The sequence below is a fragment of the Poecilia mexicana genome, unplaced genomic scaffold, assembly GCF_051168715.1.
Source record: "Poecilia mexicana isolate PSO_F unplaced genomic scaffold, ASM5116871v1 scaffold_17, whole genome shotgun sequence".
Taxonomy (NCBI): Eukaryota; Metazoa; Chordata; class Actinopteri; order Cyprinodontiformes; family Poeciliidae; genus Poecilia; species Poecilia mexicana.
In genome coordinates, this window is record NW_028263386.1 from 10041794 (window position 1) to 10054201 (window position 12408).

Below are 12408 nucleotides of genomic sequence, written 5' to 3' on the forward strand. Positions count from 1 at the left end.
AAATAATCAAGATTGATCATTTCCAGTTGCATGATTGTTTTTCTTGCGTCTCTCTTTCTTTCTACCAAAGAAAGAGATAATTTGTCTCAACTTTTTGAAATACAATTTTGTTGACAGGCTTCAGTATCCATCTTATTTGTTATTTTGGTTATTTTGTAAATTTATCTTAGATATCTAAAATGTCTTCTTGTTTGCTAAAACTTAACATTTATTAATCTCTGAGAGGGCGTACTTGCATTATTGTGCCATTACCATAACATTACTTGTCTCAAAACAACAATATTAACCCCAACTTCAGAGCTGATTTATCATGCAGCAAAGTTAGTTATGGTGACAGGTCTAGTAGTTATTACAGGTCTGTCCAGTCTTTGCATCCTGGTCTTTCTGAGCCTGATCTCTGCTGTGTCTCTAAGTGGCTCGCTCACATGTATCTCCCAGCAGGCAGAGCTCCAGGAATAGGATGACTGGGAAGACCCAGACCAGCAACGTGACCAACAAGAATGACCCACGCTCCCTCAACTCCCGCGTCTTCATCGGCAACCTCAACACGGCCGTAGTCACTAAGGCCGACATCGAGGCCATCTTCGCTAAATACGGGAAGATTGTGGGGTGCTCCGTTCACAAGGGCTACGCCTTCGTTCAGTACGCCAGCGAGAGGAACGCCCGGGCGGCTGTGGCCGGGGAGAACAGCAGAGTCATCGCTGGACAGTCTCTAGGTAAGAAAATATACGTTTCAGTTTGAATCTAAGAGCTGCTGTATAATGTGAGAAAACAAAAGGCTGCTTTATGTACTGCTTACATCAACATGCTGATTGATAATTCAACATGAGATCAGAAAACTACCTGCAGTTTACACTAATATTCTCTAGAAAGAGAAACAAAAAGACGCACTAGGCCAGGGGCTCAATTGTTCAAGGTGCACCAAATATTTTTCTTTCCTTTTTTTTTTTTTTCCATATCAGGTGAGTTTAATTAATATTTAGGGATATAAACAAGTTATAATACATCTTTTGGAGAACAGCAAGGAGATACTTGACATGGGACACATTAAACCTTAGAAGAAATTTAAAAAAATCCAAAAATCCACTAGTATACACACACACGCACACACACACACACACACACACACACACACACACACACACACACACACACACATATATATATATATATATATATATAGAGAGAGAGAGAGAGAAAGGTCAGTGATGTGCGGTGAGGTTCATTGCTGGTGAGGCACTGACTTACGACTTATATAGACACCATGCATGTTATTGGACGTACGGAAATTTCGCGCAGGCATACAACGCTGGGAGGCAAAAAGACTAATCTTTTACATGTCATCCATAATCCCGTTAACTCGGTGAAACTTTGAAATGTAGGTATTGATTTCGTGCTACGATCCACAGCAAAGGGAAAGAGGTATTCTCCACGCTGCGCGCAGACTCGTTGCCATAGCAACTGACAACAATCCCACTTCATGTTTTAGGATTTAACCCTTTAACTGCCGCACCTAGAAAAAAACTTGTGAAAATTTTTTTATTTGCATTTCTTTTACCCTAGGGTGATCCATAAACACAATCAATATTTTTTTTTTCAACAGACCCTGTGGTTTTGGAAATATTGATCTCTACCAAACGGTTGAGATGGTCACTTAATGGTTTAACTCTTTGACAACCACACCAAGAAAAAAACTTGTGAAAATGTTTTTCCTTGCATTTCTTTTACCCTAGGGTGATTCATAAACACAATCAATATTTTTTTTCAACAGACCCTGTGGTTTTGGAAATATTGAGATGTAAGTTAATAATAAATGTAGCAAATTAAGCTAATGTAGTTGACATTTATTTCTTTAGTATAAAATCAAGTCATTTTCCTCTATTGGTGCAAATATGAAACAAGAAGTGTTATTACAGTGTTATACACTAATAATAATTATGGCATTATCTTACAAAAGAATTTTTGTGATTTTCTGAGTTGATATTAACAAATATGGTAAAATTTTAGAATAAATATGGGGAAATCATAATTTTCACTATTACTAACTAATTTAAACTTTTCAACCATCACTAGGTTTGTACATGACCTAATAAAAATACCAAGTACAGTAAATAAATTAAAATAAAATGCTAATTTATGAAGAAATAAACAACAAAAAAATGTCTGGGGTAATGGATACAGTTTATTTCTGTCAAAATGCCACAAAACACTGATTTTAATTTCAACCAAGAAAAACATTGCGTCGAACAAGGAAATATTACATTTTAATTTTTCCTATCTTCAGTCAGTGTCAGCAATCAGGTCAAAGCATGATTCATGGTGCCAGTAGTCCTCCAGTGACAGGAAATTGAAAACACCCATAAAAAGAAGGATCGCTAGGAAATGCTGTATTTCTTCAGGGCTAGTCTTGATTTTATCCCCCAGCTCTTGAGCAGAGTACAAATTGGTGTGATGTGTGATATGTTCAATCATCTCATTAGTGAAGAACATTTTGAAATACTGAAAGGGTTAGGGTAGGGTTAGGGTAAGGTTAGGGTAAGGTTAGGATAGGGGTAGGGATAGGGGTAGGGTTAGGGGCAGGATAGGGTTAGGGCAGAGCTTCAGGGGGTTCAAATCTTGAATTCAGAACCTGGAACTCATCAATGTCTTCCTGCTTCCAGATTCTTCTTGCGCTTTTGTTGTAGTCTGAGGTGTAATTTGGGTCTGCGTTGTCATTTTGCTGCTCCAAGGGAACTTCTTCTTGGTCATCATTGCTCAGAACACCATCAGATTCTTGAGGATTTTTTGGTAAAATGGCAAGAAGACTGCGTGGTCTCACAACTTAGAAGGATTTATTGTAAATAGTGGTGGTTGAAAAGTTTAAATTAGTTAGTAGTAGTGAAAATCATAATTTCCCACATTTATTCTAAAATGTTACCATATTTGCTAATATCAACTCAGAAAGTCACAAAAAATTTTTTGTAAGATATTGTTATAATTATTCTTAGTGTATGACACTGTAATAACACTTGTTGTTTCATATTTGCACCAGTAGAGGAAAATGACTTTTGATTTTATACCAAAAAAATAAATGTCAACTACATTAGCTTAATTTGCTACTTTTACCATTAAGTGACATCTCAACCGTTTGGTTGAGCATATTTTTAAAAAATTATTAGACCTTTAATTTAGTTTTTTAGGTGGTATAAAGTAACATAATTCTGTTTAATGGGGTCTATAACACTATCATATGCCAGAAAACTATTCCTACTTCTCAAAGTTTTACCACAACCAGTCGATATTTGTGACAGAGTTTCTGTGTTTCTGACTTCCTGGTTGGAGAGGGAAAGAAGAAGAATGCAATTTAAAGAAACAGTGCCCTCTATTTAATTTCTTTAGCATATCATACTTCAAGCAAGTGGCAGAGATGGCTCAATCAGGTTAAGCTAAGTTAGGCACCCCTCATGTTGAGATATAGAGACCCAAAATGTGCTCAACCAAATGGTTGAGAGGGCAGTTAAAGGGTTTAACACACACAAAAAAAAAACATTCAAAAAATGTGCACACAGAACAGAATATTCAGTATGTTGTTGTAGTACGTTTTAGGCTTAATGTTTTATTAATAAATAATTGCTGTGGTAGATTAGCTACCGCTTCTACTTTACTGAATTATTTAAACATAAACTGTAGCCCACAAAACGCACATTTCATTAAAAAACGAAACAAAAACATTTTATTGCTGTCTTACCTTTACTTATCAATGAAATCCACGCACCGCTAATTCTGCACAAAAATACCCATTCATCCAAAGCCAAGTCTATCCTTGGCATGTCTTTTCTACTCCGTTTAAGAATCATCACTGTCTCGAAGCAAAACTTTCAGTCCGGTGTTGGTCTTCTTTTAGTTATTATCTCCTGCTTCAATTGAAAATCCACTTTAGAAAACTGTTTAAATGTAGAAATGTAGTATTTAATGTTGACGTCGGAAGAGAGACGTCGGAACTTCACTTATTTACTGTGTGGCTAGCTCCATGGCTAGCTCACTGTGTCTTACTCTGCAGTTGTGGAGTCACAATGTCTGGGATCATGAGCGCCCCCTGCCATAAGGCAAGAGAACTGCCTGCCTCCCCTGGAGTCTGTTCTCTCCCGTTTCTGATCGCTCCTCCGCACACAAAACACGATATACACACAGTTGGTGACAAAAAACACTGTACATTATATACATAAGCTAAATTATGGAAAACCAGTCCATATATTAAATGTTTTTTAGCCATTTCATTGCCGGCGTACAGACAGGACGAACTTGCTCCCATAGAATGGCAGCCAGTGCAGTTAGCGAGAGGTTGCGCAATCCCAGGTGAGGCTCAGCTCGCTGTTGCCTCACCGGCTTCGCTTCTGAGCATCTGAATGGGAAAATGCGAAAATCCAGCGATTTTGAAGAAAAAATAATCAGAATTGGTTAAGCTAAGTAAAAAATAGGTACTTTATAGTACAAACCACAGGGTGAAAATAGATAAATATATAAATAAGTAGATAAATAGATTAATAATAATAATAATAATAATAATGATAATAATAATAATAATTAATAATAATAAATAGATAAATGATTTTATTACTATTCTTCCATGATGACAGGTGAGGTTGTGCCTCACCTGCCTACCCTGACCGCACATCACTGGTATGTACATATATAAATATATAAAAATATTTGAAAATAATACTGCAATGACATTACATGTTACTAGTAATTTAATCTTTTGTCATTAGTGACAACTGAAATAACAGGATGAATAACATCTACTGCTTCTATGTCACAAATAAACATGAACTTATATGTCGTAATTTCAACTAAATATATATCTCTAATTAAAAAAGGGATTTCAAACAGTACTACATTCTTTACATGTTCTTATGAGAGCATCTTTTTCAATAGCTTTGTGCAAAACTTTATTGCAGATAACAAATTTTATATAAAAGCAATAAAATGTGAGTTTACATAAAAGTGAGGCAAGAGTCATAAAACTGGGGTCAATACAAATAAGAAAAGTAAATTTCATAAATCTGTAAAAAAAACAACTTTAAAGTTGAAGATTCAGTTCATATTCTGCCAGTATGAGATATTCGAGCTTCATTATTGAAACCCCCAAACCCAGAACGACAAACAAATGCTCCAGTCGGAGTTTTAATATTTTGATCTGGCTCATACTGTTTCTGGCAAAAATAAAGAAAGCGGTATATTTGCTTGGCAATATTAAATTGGACAGTTAAATCTTAGAAACCATTCCATAAAATTGGACGTATTTACTGTGGAGGTGTGAAATCCTTAAAGGTAAAAGCAACACATAAAAGTGAGGAGATGAAAAGAAAGTGAGAGAGAGGGGGCATTCACAGCGTAATCCATATGGGAGTTTGGTAGATCCCTGTAAAGCTTTCCCATATTACTTATTGATTTGTTCACAGCGTCATCCACGGAAAATAAAAGTATTTTCTGCTTCCTCTTTAAAAATTAAATAAAGCGCCACTGGGTCACATCTGTAACCTCACTTTGCCCAGTTTCATGCTGGTTTTTTCTGTGAAACTGCATATCATGCTAACACTACACACATAAATATTAATAATAAAAAACAGTATTAAACTGACAGTTACCTTCTTGCGTCATATGGCATTAAACGTCAACCTCTTTAAAATAATTGTTGACTACAGTTCATTGAAACTATCACCCAACTGAGTTTTACTGCTAATCTCTGCTTAAAACCCAGTAATAACTAATTATAACAAACTTCAGAATCGCAGATTTAACCACTAACTTTACTAAATTTAATTTCTTGTTTAAAGAATAGAGTTGCCAAGGTTCAAACCCAGCATCAGAATGTGGTGCTAGTAGAAATTAAGTGGCTTTAAATGTTGCATGTCTGTGGATGTCAGATGTTTTAGAAACTTATAATCTGTGGAGGTTTTAAACCAAATCATTTATCCAGTGAGCTGCAGCCGTGGGGACAAAAATGCGTAGTTGGTGTCAGAGATCAGCTGAAATTCTGCAGACTAGTTTTAATATGACAGAAAGAAAGACAGTTGCTAAAGTAATCATTTATACAAACAAGCTGTGGTTTATACAACCAGTTAAAATTTTAAATCTAACGGGAAATGACAAGCTTAAGAAGTAAAAAGTCACGGCAGTGAGCCAATTATAAAATTCACAGACTAACCATAACTGGTTAAAATCTGATGGGAACAGATGGACTCGTCCTGCTGCTTGTTTGATTGTTTTGAATTTAAGGTGCAACATTCATATGGTATTATGAGAATTTCTCATAAAAACAATCAAACACGGATCCATTATGCCTGGTGTTAACGCCCCAGGCTTCGGGGAATGTTTGTGTGGTTTGCTTTGGGCCTCTTAGTGCCAATCAAATGTTGTTTATATGCCACAGACTGACTGACTATTGTTGCTGACCACTTCCAACTCTTTATGAACACAGCGTACCCTTTCTCTAATGGCTGCTTCCAGCAGGATGCTGCGCCGTGTCACAAACCTTAAATCACTTCAGGCTGGTTTCCTGAGCATAACAATGAGATCACGGTACTCCGGTAATCTGCTAGATCTCAATCCAGCTGAGCACTTTGGGTCGACTTGGAACAGCATCATGGGTGTGCAGCTGATAAATCTGCAGCAACTGTGTAACAATATCAAATCAATAGTGTGCAGCTTTCCAAATAAAGGGGCCAGTGAGTGTTTATGGAGTTAAGTACAAAATTATTCATGCCCCTGGAAGATATAGATTTTGTATTTTACTAACTTGTTTCTCCTGACTATAAGCAGCATTAAAGGGAGAGCATTTGACGTTTTTGAGCTTTTTCTCATGTCATAATGTTATTTGCTCATCTAAAACATACCTGGAGTGCTGCTTTGATAACTCCCTCCTCCCTTCTGTGATACCCCCTCTTCCAATCTAGCAACAGCATGTAAACACCTAATCTGCACAATAGAAACCATTTGTTAGTCCAACACTCTTAATAGTGGTGGTAGTTGCATTATTGCGAAGGCGTGTTGAAGGTGTTGGAAAGCTTCTTGAAGAGACAGAGGTCAAATTTTGAAGTCAAATTTCTCTTAAGTCATATTTGATATATCTAACATTCACTCTGTGCCTAGAAAATACGCAATACCACAATATGTGGAGATTAGGGTAACGTGGCTTTCCAACCTGCAATGTATGTTAAGAATTTGAAGAACATTTTAAGAAATTAAATAATTAAAATGATGTAATAATTGAATTATCATAGTCAACAGCTGGTACTTTTACTACCTGAAGAAACCCAGTATGAAAACGACCTGCAGCCTTTCAATCTAATGATACATTTTTATTTTTTTTTTGTATTTGAAAAATTTTGGGTCTTTTTCTTTTCAGTTTGATTTAATATTATGGCACATGAATGAGAACTGATTTTGATCCATTTTAAGCCTTGTTTGCTGCAACTTATGTGAAATGCATTACAGTGACATTGCACAACCCTTTCCTCATCCTTATGTTGCATTTACTACGAATAGTAAGAGGTTTTCTAAGTCAGGTGGAAGATTTCTGACATTTCATCAGACTGACTTCCTGTCGGTTTTATGAACAAATGAAGCTTTTCAAATGAGTGGCTGCGGGTCTCCAGGTCTTGATTAAGCAGCATCAAACTATTTATTCAAATAAGTGCAGTACATAACACAAACTTTGGTTTGACAGGAATGATATGCCATTTAGCAGGGCTTTTTTGCCAACACTCTTTAGTCTTGGGCTGGAGCCAGCAAGTGATTCACTAAGCATAGCATAAATAATGGCAGGAGCTAGCGTGTTCAGTGAAGGTGGTTTAAAAATATGTCTGCTGTTGCTGGTTTTAAGGCCGCTAATGGAAATGTTGTGTCTATGAACTGTTTCGGTTTCTTAAAAGGGGCAGCTGTGGGGTTAGCAGGGAAACAGGTGTGACTCAAGGGATTCAGTTTGTCTTACAGCTATAAGCAAAAAGAGGATCGCTGTCTTCACTTCTCTGTTTGTAAAACCTGAATAAGATATAATGTATTTATTAGTGAGCATTTAAAGGTAATGGTTTTATAAATAAAACAGAGTCTGGCTAATAGTTTCCCTCTGTGTTTTAGGCTACACCAAGCAACAGTTTATTGCAGTTGTATTCCTGCCCAACAGGCCTTTTCATATTTTGTCACATTACAACCACAAACAGTGTGAGTATGGCACAACTACAAACCTACAAATATATTATTATCCATCTGAATTGATGCTGCATGCTGCAGAGTGAGAGTAAATGGTTGCACTGGATTTTAGTTTGGAGTATCAGATTAAAGAGTGATGCATGCCACACTTTTTAGATTTGTGTCACTTTTCTTCCACTTCATAATTAAGTCTTGGTCGTTAGAGTTCCTGTTATCAGTTTGCCACAAGCTACCTAAATGACAGTGCATATTTCAGTTTCAGATTGGATTTAAAACCAATATTAATGAACGATTTACTTAAAAAAAGCCTCTATATTTTGCTGCAAAGTTACTTGCATGTTAGTTTTGTCTCACTTCAGGTGTACTAAGAGATTTGAATCTAGACCAAAAATACTTGGTAAGATTTTGTGATTTTGCAGTGCAGTCTTATAAATCTCAAATTAATTTGAGGTTTATGGTGGCAATGTGAGAAAATGTGAAACTTTTTAAGGTATGAACATTCATACTGCAAGGTTCTGTGGTGGCAAGAAAAAGTTAGTCTGACTTCATTATGACAGACATTCTGTGTTCCTACTTCTAATTTGAATGCAGAATTGTCACTTTTCCGTTTTCTAGAAGCGTTTTTGCATTTTCCGTCAGAGCTGAAACCATTTCAGTGTGCAAGACGTCCACAGGGTACCTTTAAAGATAAGGACAGAGAAGTTGTCTCGTGATGGTGACAAATGATCCTCCTTGCAGCAAATGAGTCCCAAGTGTTTAGAAAATCAATCAAGTTTACGATGGCGATCTGAGAACTGGCCCACGTCTGCCTCGCTGTTTCAAAACTAGTGAAGCCTGATCCAAACTGAGGAATCTGATCGACCTCACTTAATGGATGGCCACAAAGTTCACAGTCAGGATGCCTAGTGCCTAATATTTAGAGTTTTTACTGAAACTTCATTTTCATTCATCCAAGAAGTGTGATTCTCATAGGAGCTGAGTCATAAAACATCCAAAAGAAAAGACTGATTTTATATATATATTTAAAGATTGCATTTTGAACATTATTTATACCATTCTCAGTGATCAGTGGTAAAATCTTTATTGGTATTACAGCAGTGAAACCTGTTGCCTGTAACAGCTGAACAGCTTTTTGCAGGTTTTCTCTGGTATTTGATCATTTATCTTTAGTGATGAACTTCTAGACTGGAAGTCCTCATTGACATCACGTTAATCTCTAGCTCCCTTGAAAGCATCTCTTATTGAATTCAAGTCTGGACTTTTGAACATTAATATACTCCAGGTTACTTCTGGTCTTTAAACATGCAGACTAAAAGTTGTGTGAAATATAATTACGCAATGCTGGAGGTTCAGTTTAACAGAAATCTTACACATAAAGCCAGAACTATGATGTACATCAGTTAGAATGGCCTAGTCAAAGTCCATGCCTGAATAAAATTGAATTGACGAGATGTTAGCATTAATGTCCTCAATCCGCTTTGACTGAGCTAAACCTGTTTTTGCAAAAAGACTAAATATTTTGTCTAGTTTCTTGTGCAAATATCTTTGTACTCTTGAAATAACTTTCCTGCAAAATTTAGGAGCTTATTATAAGTAAATAATTCCTTAAAATTAATGAAATGTACTTATTCACTTATAACTAGACATTTTTCCATGTTATGACATAATCTGCCAGTGGAACTAGTGTTATTTCATCAATATTAAGGGATTTTTGACATGAAATAAGCTCCTATGTCTTCCTAAAAAATTACTTGTCTTACTGCATTTGCACTAAAATATTTGCACAGAAAACTAGATTAAACACTTGGTAGGATATTGTGTTTTTTTTTTCAATTTAAAGTAAAAGGTTAGTAGATGCACTTGAAAATACTTGTTACTTACAGCATCCAGTAATTATTAGATAATGCTAGACCTGTGTAGCAGCTTAATGTGATAGTTTTCCGGCTGCTACTTCCACCATTTCTCATAAATGCAGCCAGTTGAAGTTCTGCTCCAGTGGAAATAAATATTTCAGTAATATATAATGAGAGTGGAGCTATAAAATGACCCCTGAAAGAAAATGTGTAGCCTCCTCAGGCTTTCACTTAATGAGCTGCAAGAAAAACTAGTCGCAGATAAATAATCACTCTGATGTCAGCATAAATTCACACGACCAATCTGCATGCACTTAAAGAGCCCCAACCTGATTGATACACATGCTGGCAAAACCATATGTCCTCAGAACAAAGCTTCGCTTGTATTTGTCCATAGAAAAATGAAAATATAGCAAATGATCCAACAGATCTTGGGTGAGCAAATGTTTTCTTGTAGCAGCCAAAGACAAATACTCCTTTGCTTAACGTGGCACGGTGCATCCACAGTGTCCTTGTAAACACATAGACACAAACACTCACAATAAATCCAGCATATTAACAATGCACCGTAAGTGCCAGAGGTATATTGCACGTGCCTGCAGTAATGCCTCCCTGTGCTCTGGAAATGATCTCTTCTGCTTTTATTCTGCTGCCTCGGTGAAATTTAACCCTCCTTGCCTTATCTTTTATACATGAACTTGATATCTGATTAGGCTCCAGCGGCGCTCGCAACCTGCACCCTATGAGATTCCTTGATATTTTCTTCAGGACTTTTAAATTACACCCAGCGAGCAGCGGCGGGGTGTGGCTGCTTGATGGCCTGACATGTGACAGGAAGGTCAATCCTGTGACGCCATGATGCGTTCGGCCCTCTGAAGTTCCTATGCGCCCCACGCTTGAGTGGATTTAAAAACTAAAAGACACTGAAGCTTCAACAATTGCAATGACTTTTGGGTAAAAAAAAAGAAGCATTCACTCACGGTGATGGTGGCTGTTCTCACCCAGCAGCTACTTAACTCCCTGATTCAGCAGCCCGGCATTCCTCCATCTTGTTCCTCCTTCTGCAGCTACAGGCTGGACATTGAAGTATCAGTATAACCACACTAATGTTTTTATAATCAAGCATCTGTTTGATTTTATCTGCTTTAGAGTTAACTGGTGTCAGAGCTGGTGTCATCTCTTTGGTAGTGTGTGAGCGCCACTCGGTGGTTAAGATACGTACTGCGCATCATCCTGGAAAAAGTTTTGTGTTCATAACAGAGGAGAGCAACTTAAAACCTCTCCATAATTAGATCAGAAGAAGGTTGCCATTGAATTTGGAGAAGGTAATTAGCTTAGTAAAAAAACAAAATAAATATAAACTGGACTTTTTTGGATTACATACTAATATACACATATATAAATACACACACACACACACACGCACACACACACACACACACACACACACACACACACACACACACACACATATATATATATATATATATATATATATATATATATATATATATATATATATAAAGAAAGCTAAGTTTAACCTCAAATTAAACTCATCCTGGAATATAGTGTAAAAATGCCAAGTTTTTAATATGATAAAATAAGAACATGATAAATAACATCAGTGTTTTTCTGTATATAATTTAACATTTATCATGCACAATCCACCCAAAAAGAAATACATTTTAAAAAATTGATTACATTAAGAAGGCCTAATAACCCCAGTAAATACGTCGTCACAGAAAGTGATACAGTATTAAAGCACACTTTGGTTCATCATCAGCATTCAGTGCTGCAGTCTATCAGCATCCCAATTCTTGACTTGTTCTAAAAATCTTTAACATCGTGAAGTCATCTCGTCTCAGATTTGGGTTTAAGTCATTCCAAAACTTACATGCTTTTGTTGATTTTGATTCATAGTGCTCTTGAAAAAAAAAATGTCTTTTCATCTTCAGCTTTCTGACAGAAAAGTAAAGGGTTTAAAGTTGAAACAGTTAATACTAAATACTAAATCAGATTCTTCATTATCTATGGTACATGTAAATCCAAGAGGGTAACACTGGATCAAAGTGCAAACAAAATATTAAGTGTAATGCAACCAGTTTAAGCTAAATCAAAGGTGTAAAAAGTTAAGAAAGGATTCATCATTATTTAATATTTTACATCATGAAAACATGGCATAACAAGAAGGATGCATACACTTCTGAGTTTCACTTGGTTTATGCTAAATTAGAAAAACATATTACTATATATTTTATTCTTTCATTTACTTTTGAAATTCTTTTTTCAATCATTTGTTTTATAATTTATTCTAAAAATTTCCTTTTCATTGTCTGTATTTTTCAGTCTTTTTGGGGTATCTTGA

The 12408-nt window shown here is 36.1% G+C and overlaps 1 protein-coding gene across 1 annotated transcript in view; it reads left to right on the plus strand.

The window, feature by feature from the left end:
- The first annotated feature begins 254 nt into the window (after positions 1 to 254).
- LOC106916195 (RNA-binding Raly-like protein) overlaps positions 255 to 12408 on the plus strand; it is a 36220-nt gene continuing 24066 nt past the window's right edge. Inside the window, exon 1 of the mRNA XM_014984318.2 lies at positions 255 to 716. Within this exon, the coding sequence (XP_014839804.2) occupies positions 461 to 716 (256 nt within the window). The 5' untranslated portion in view covers positions 255 to 460. The remainder of the gene's footprint in view (positions 717 to 12408) is intronic.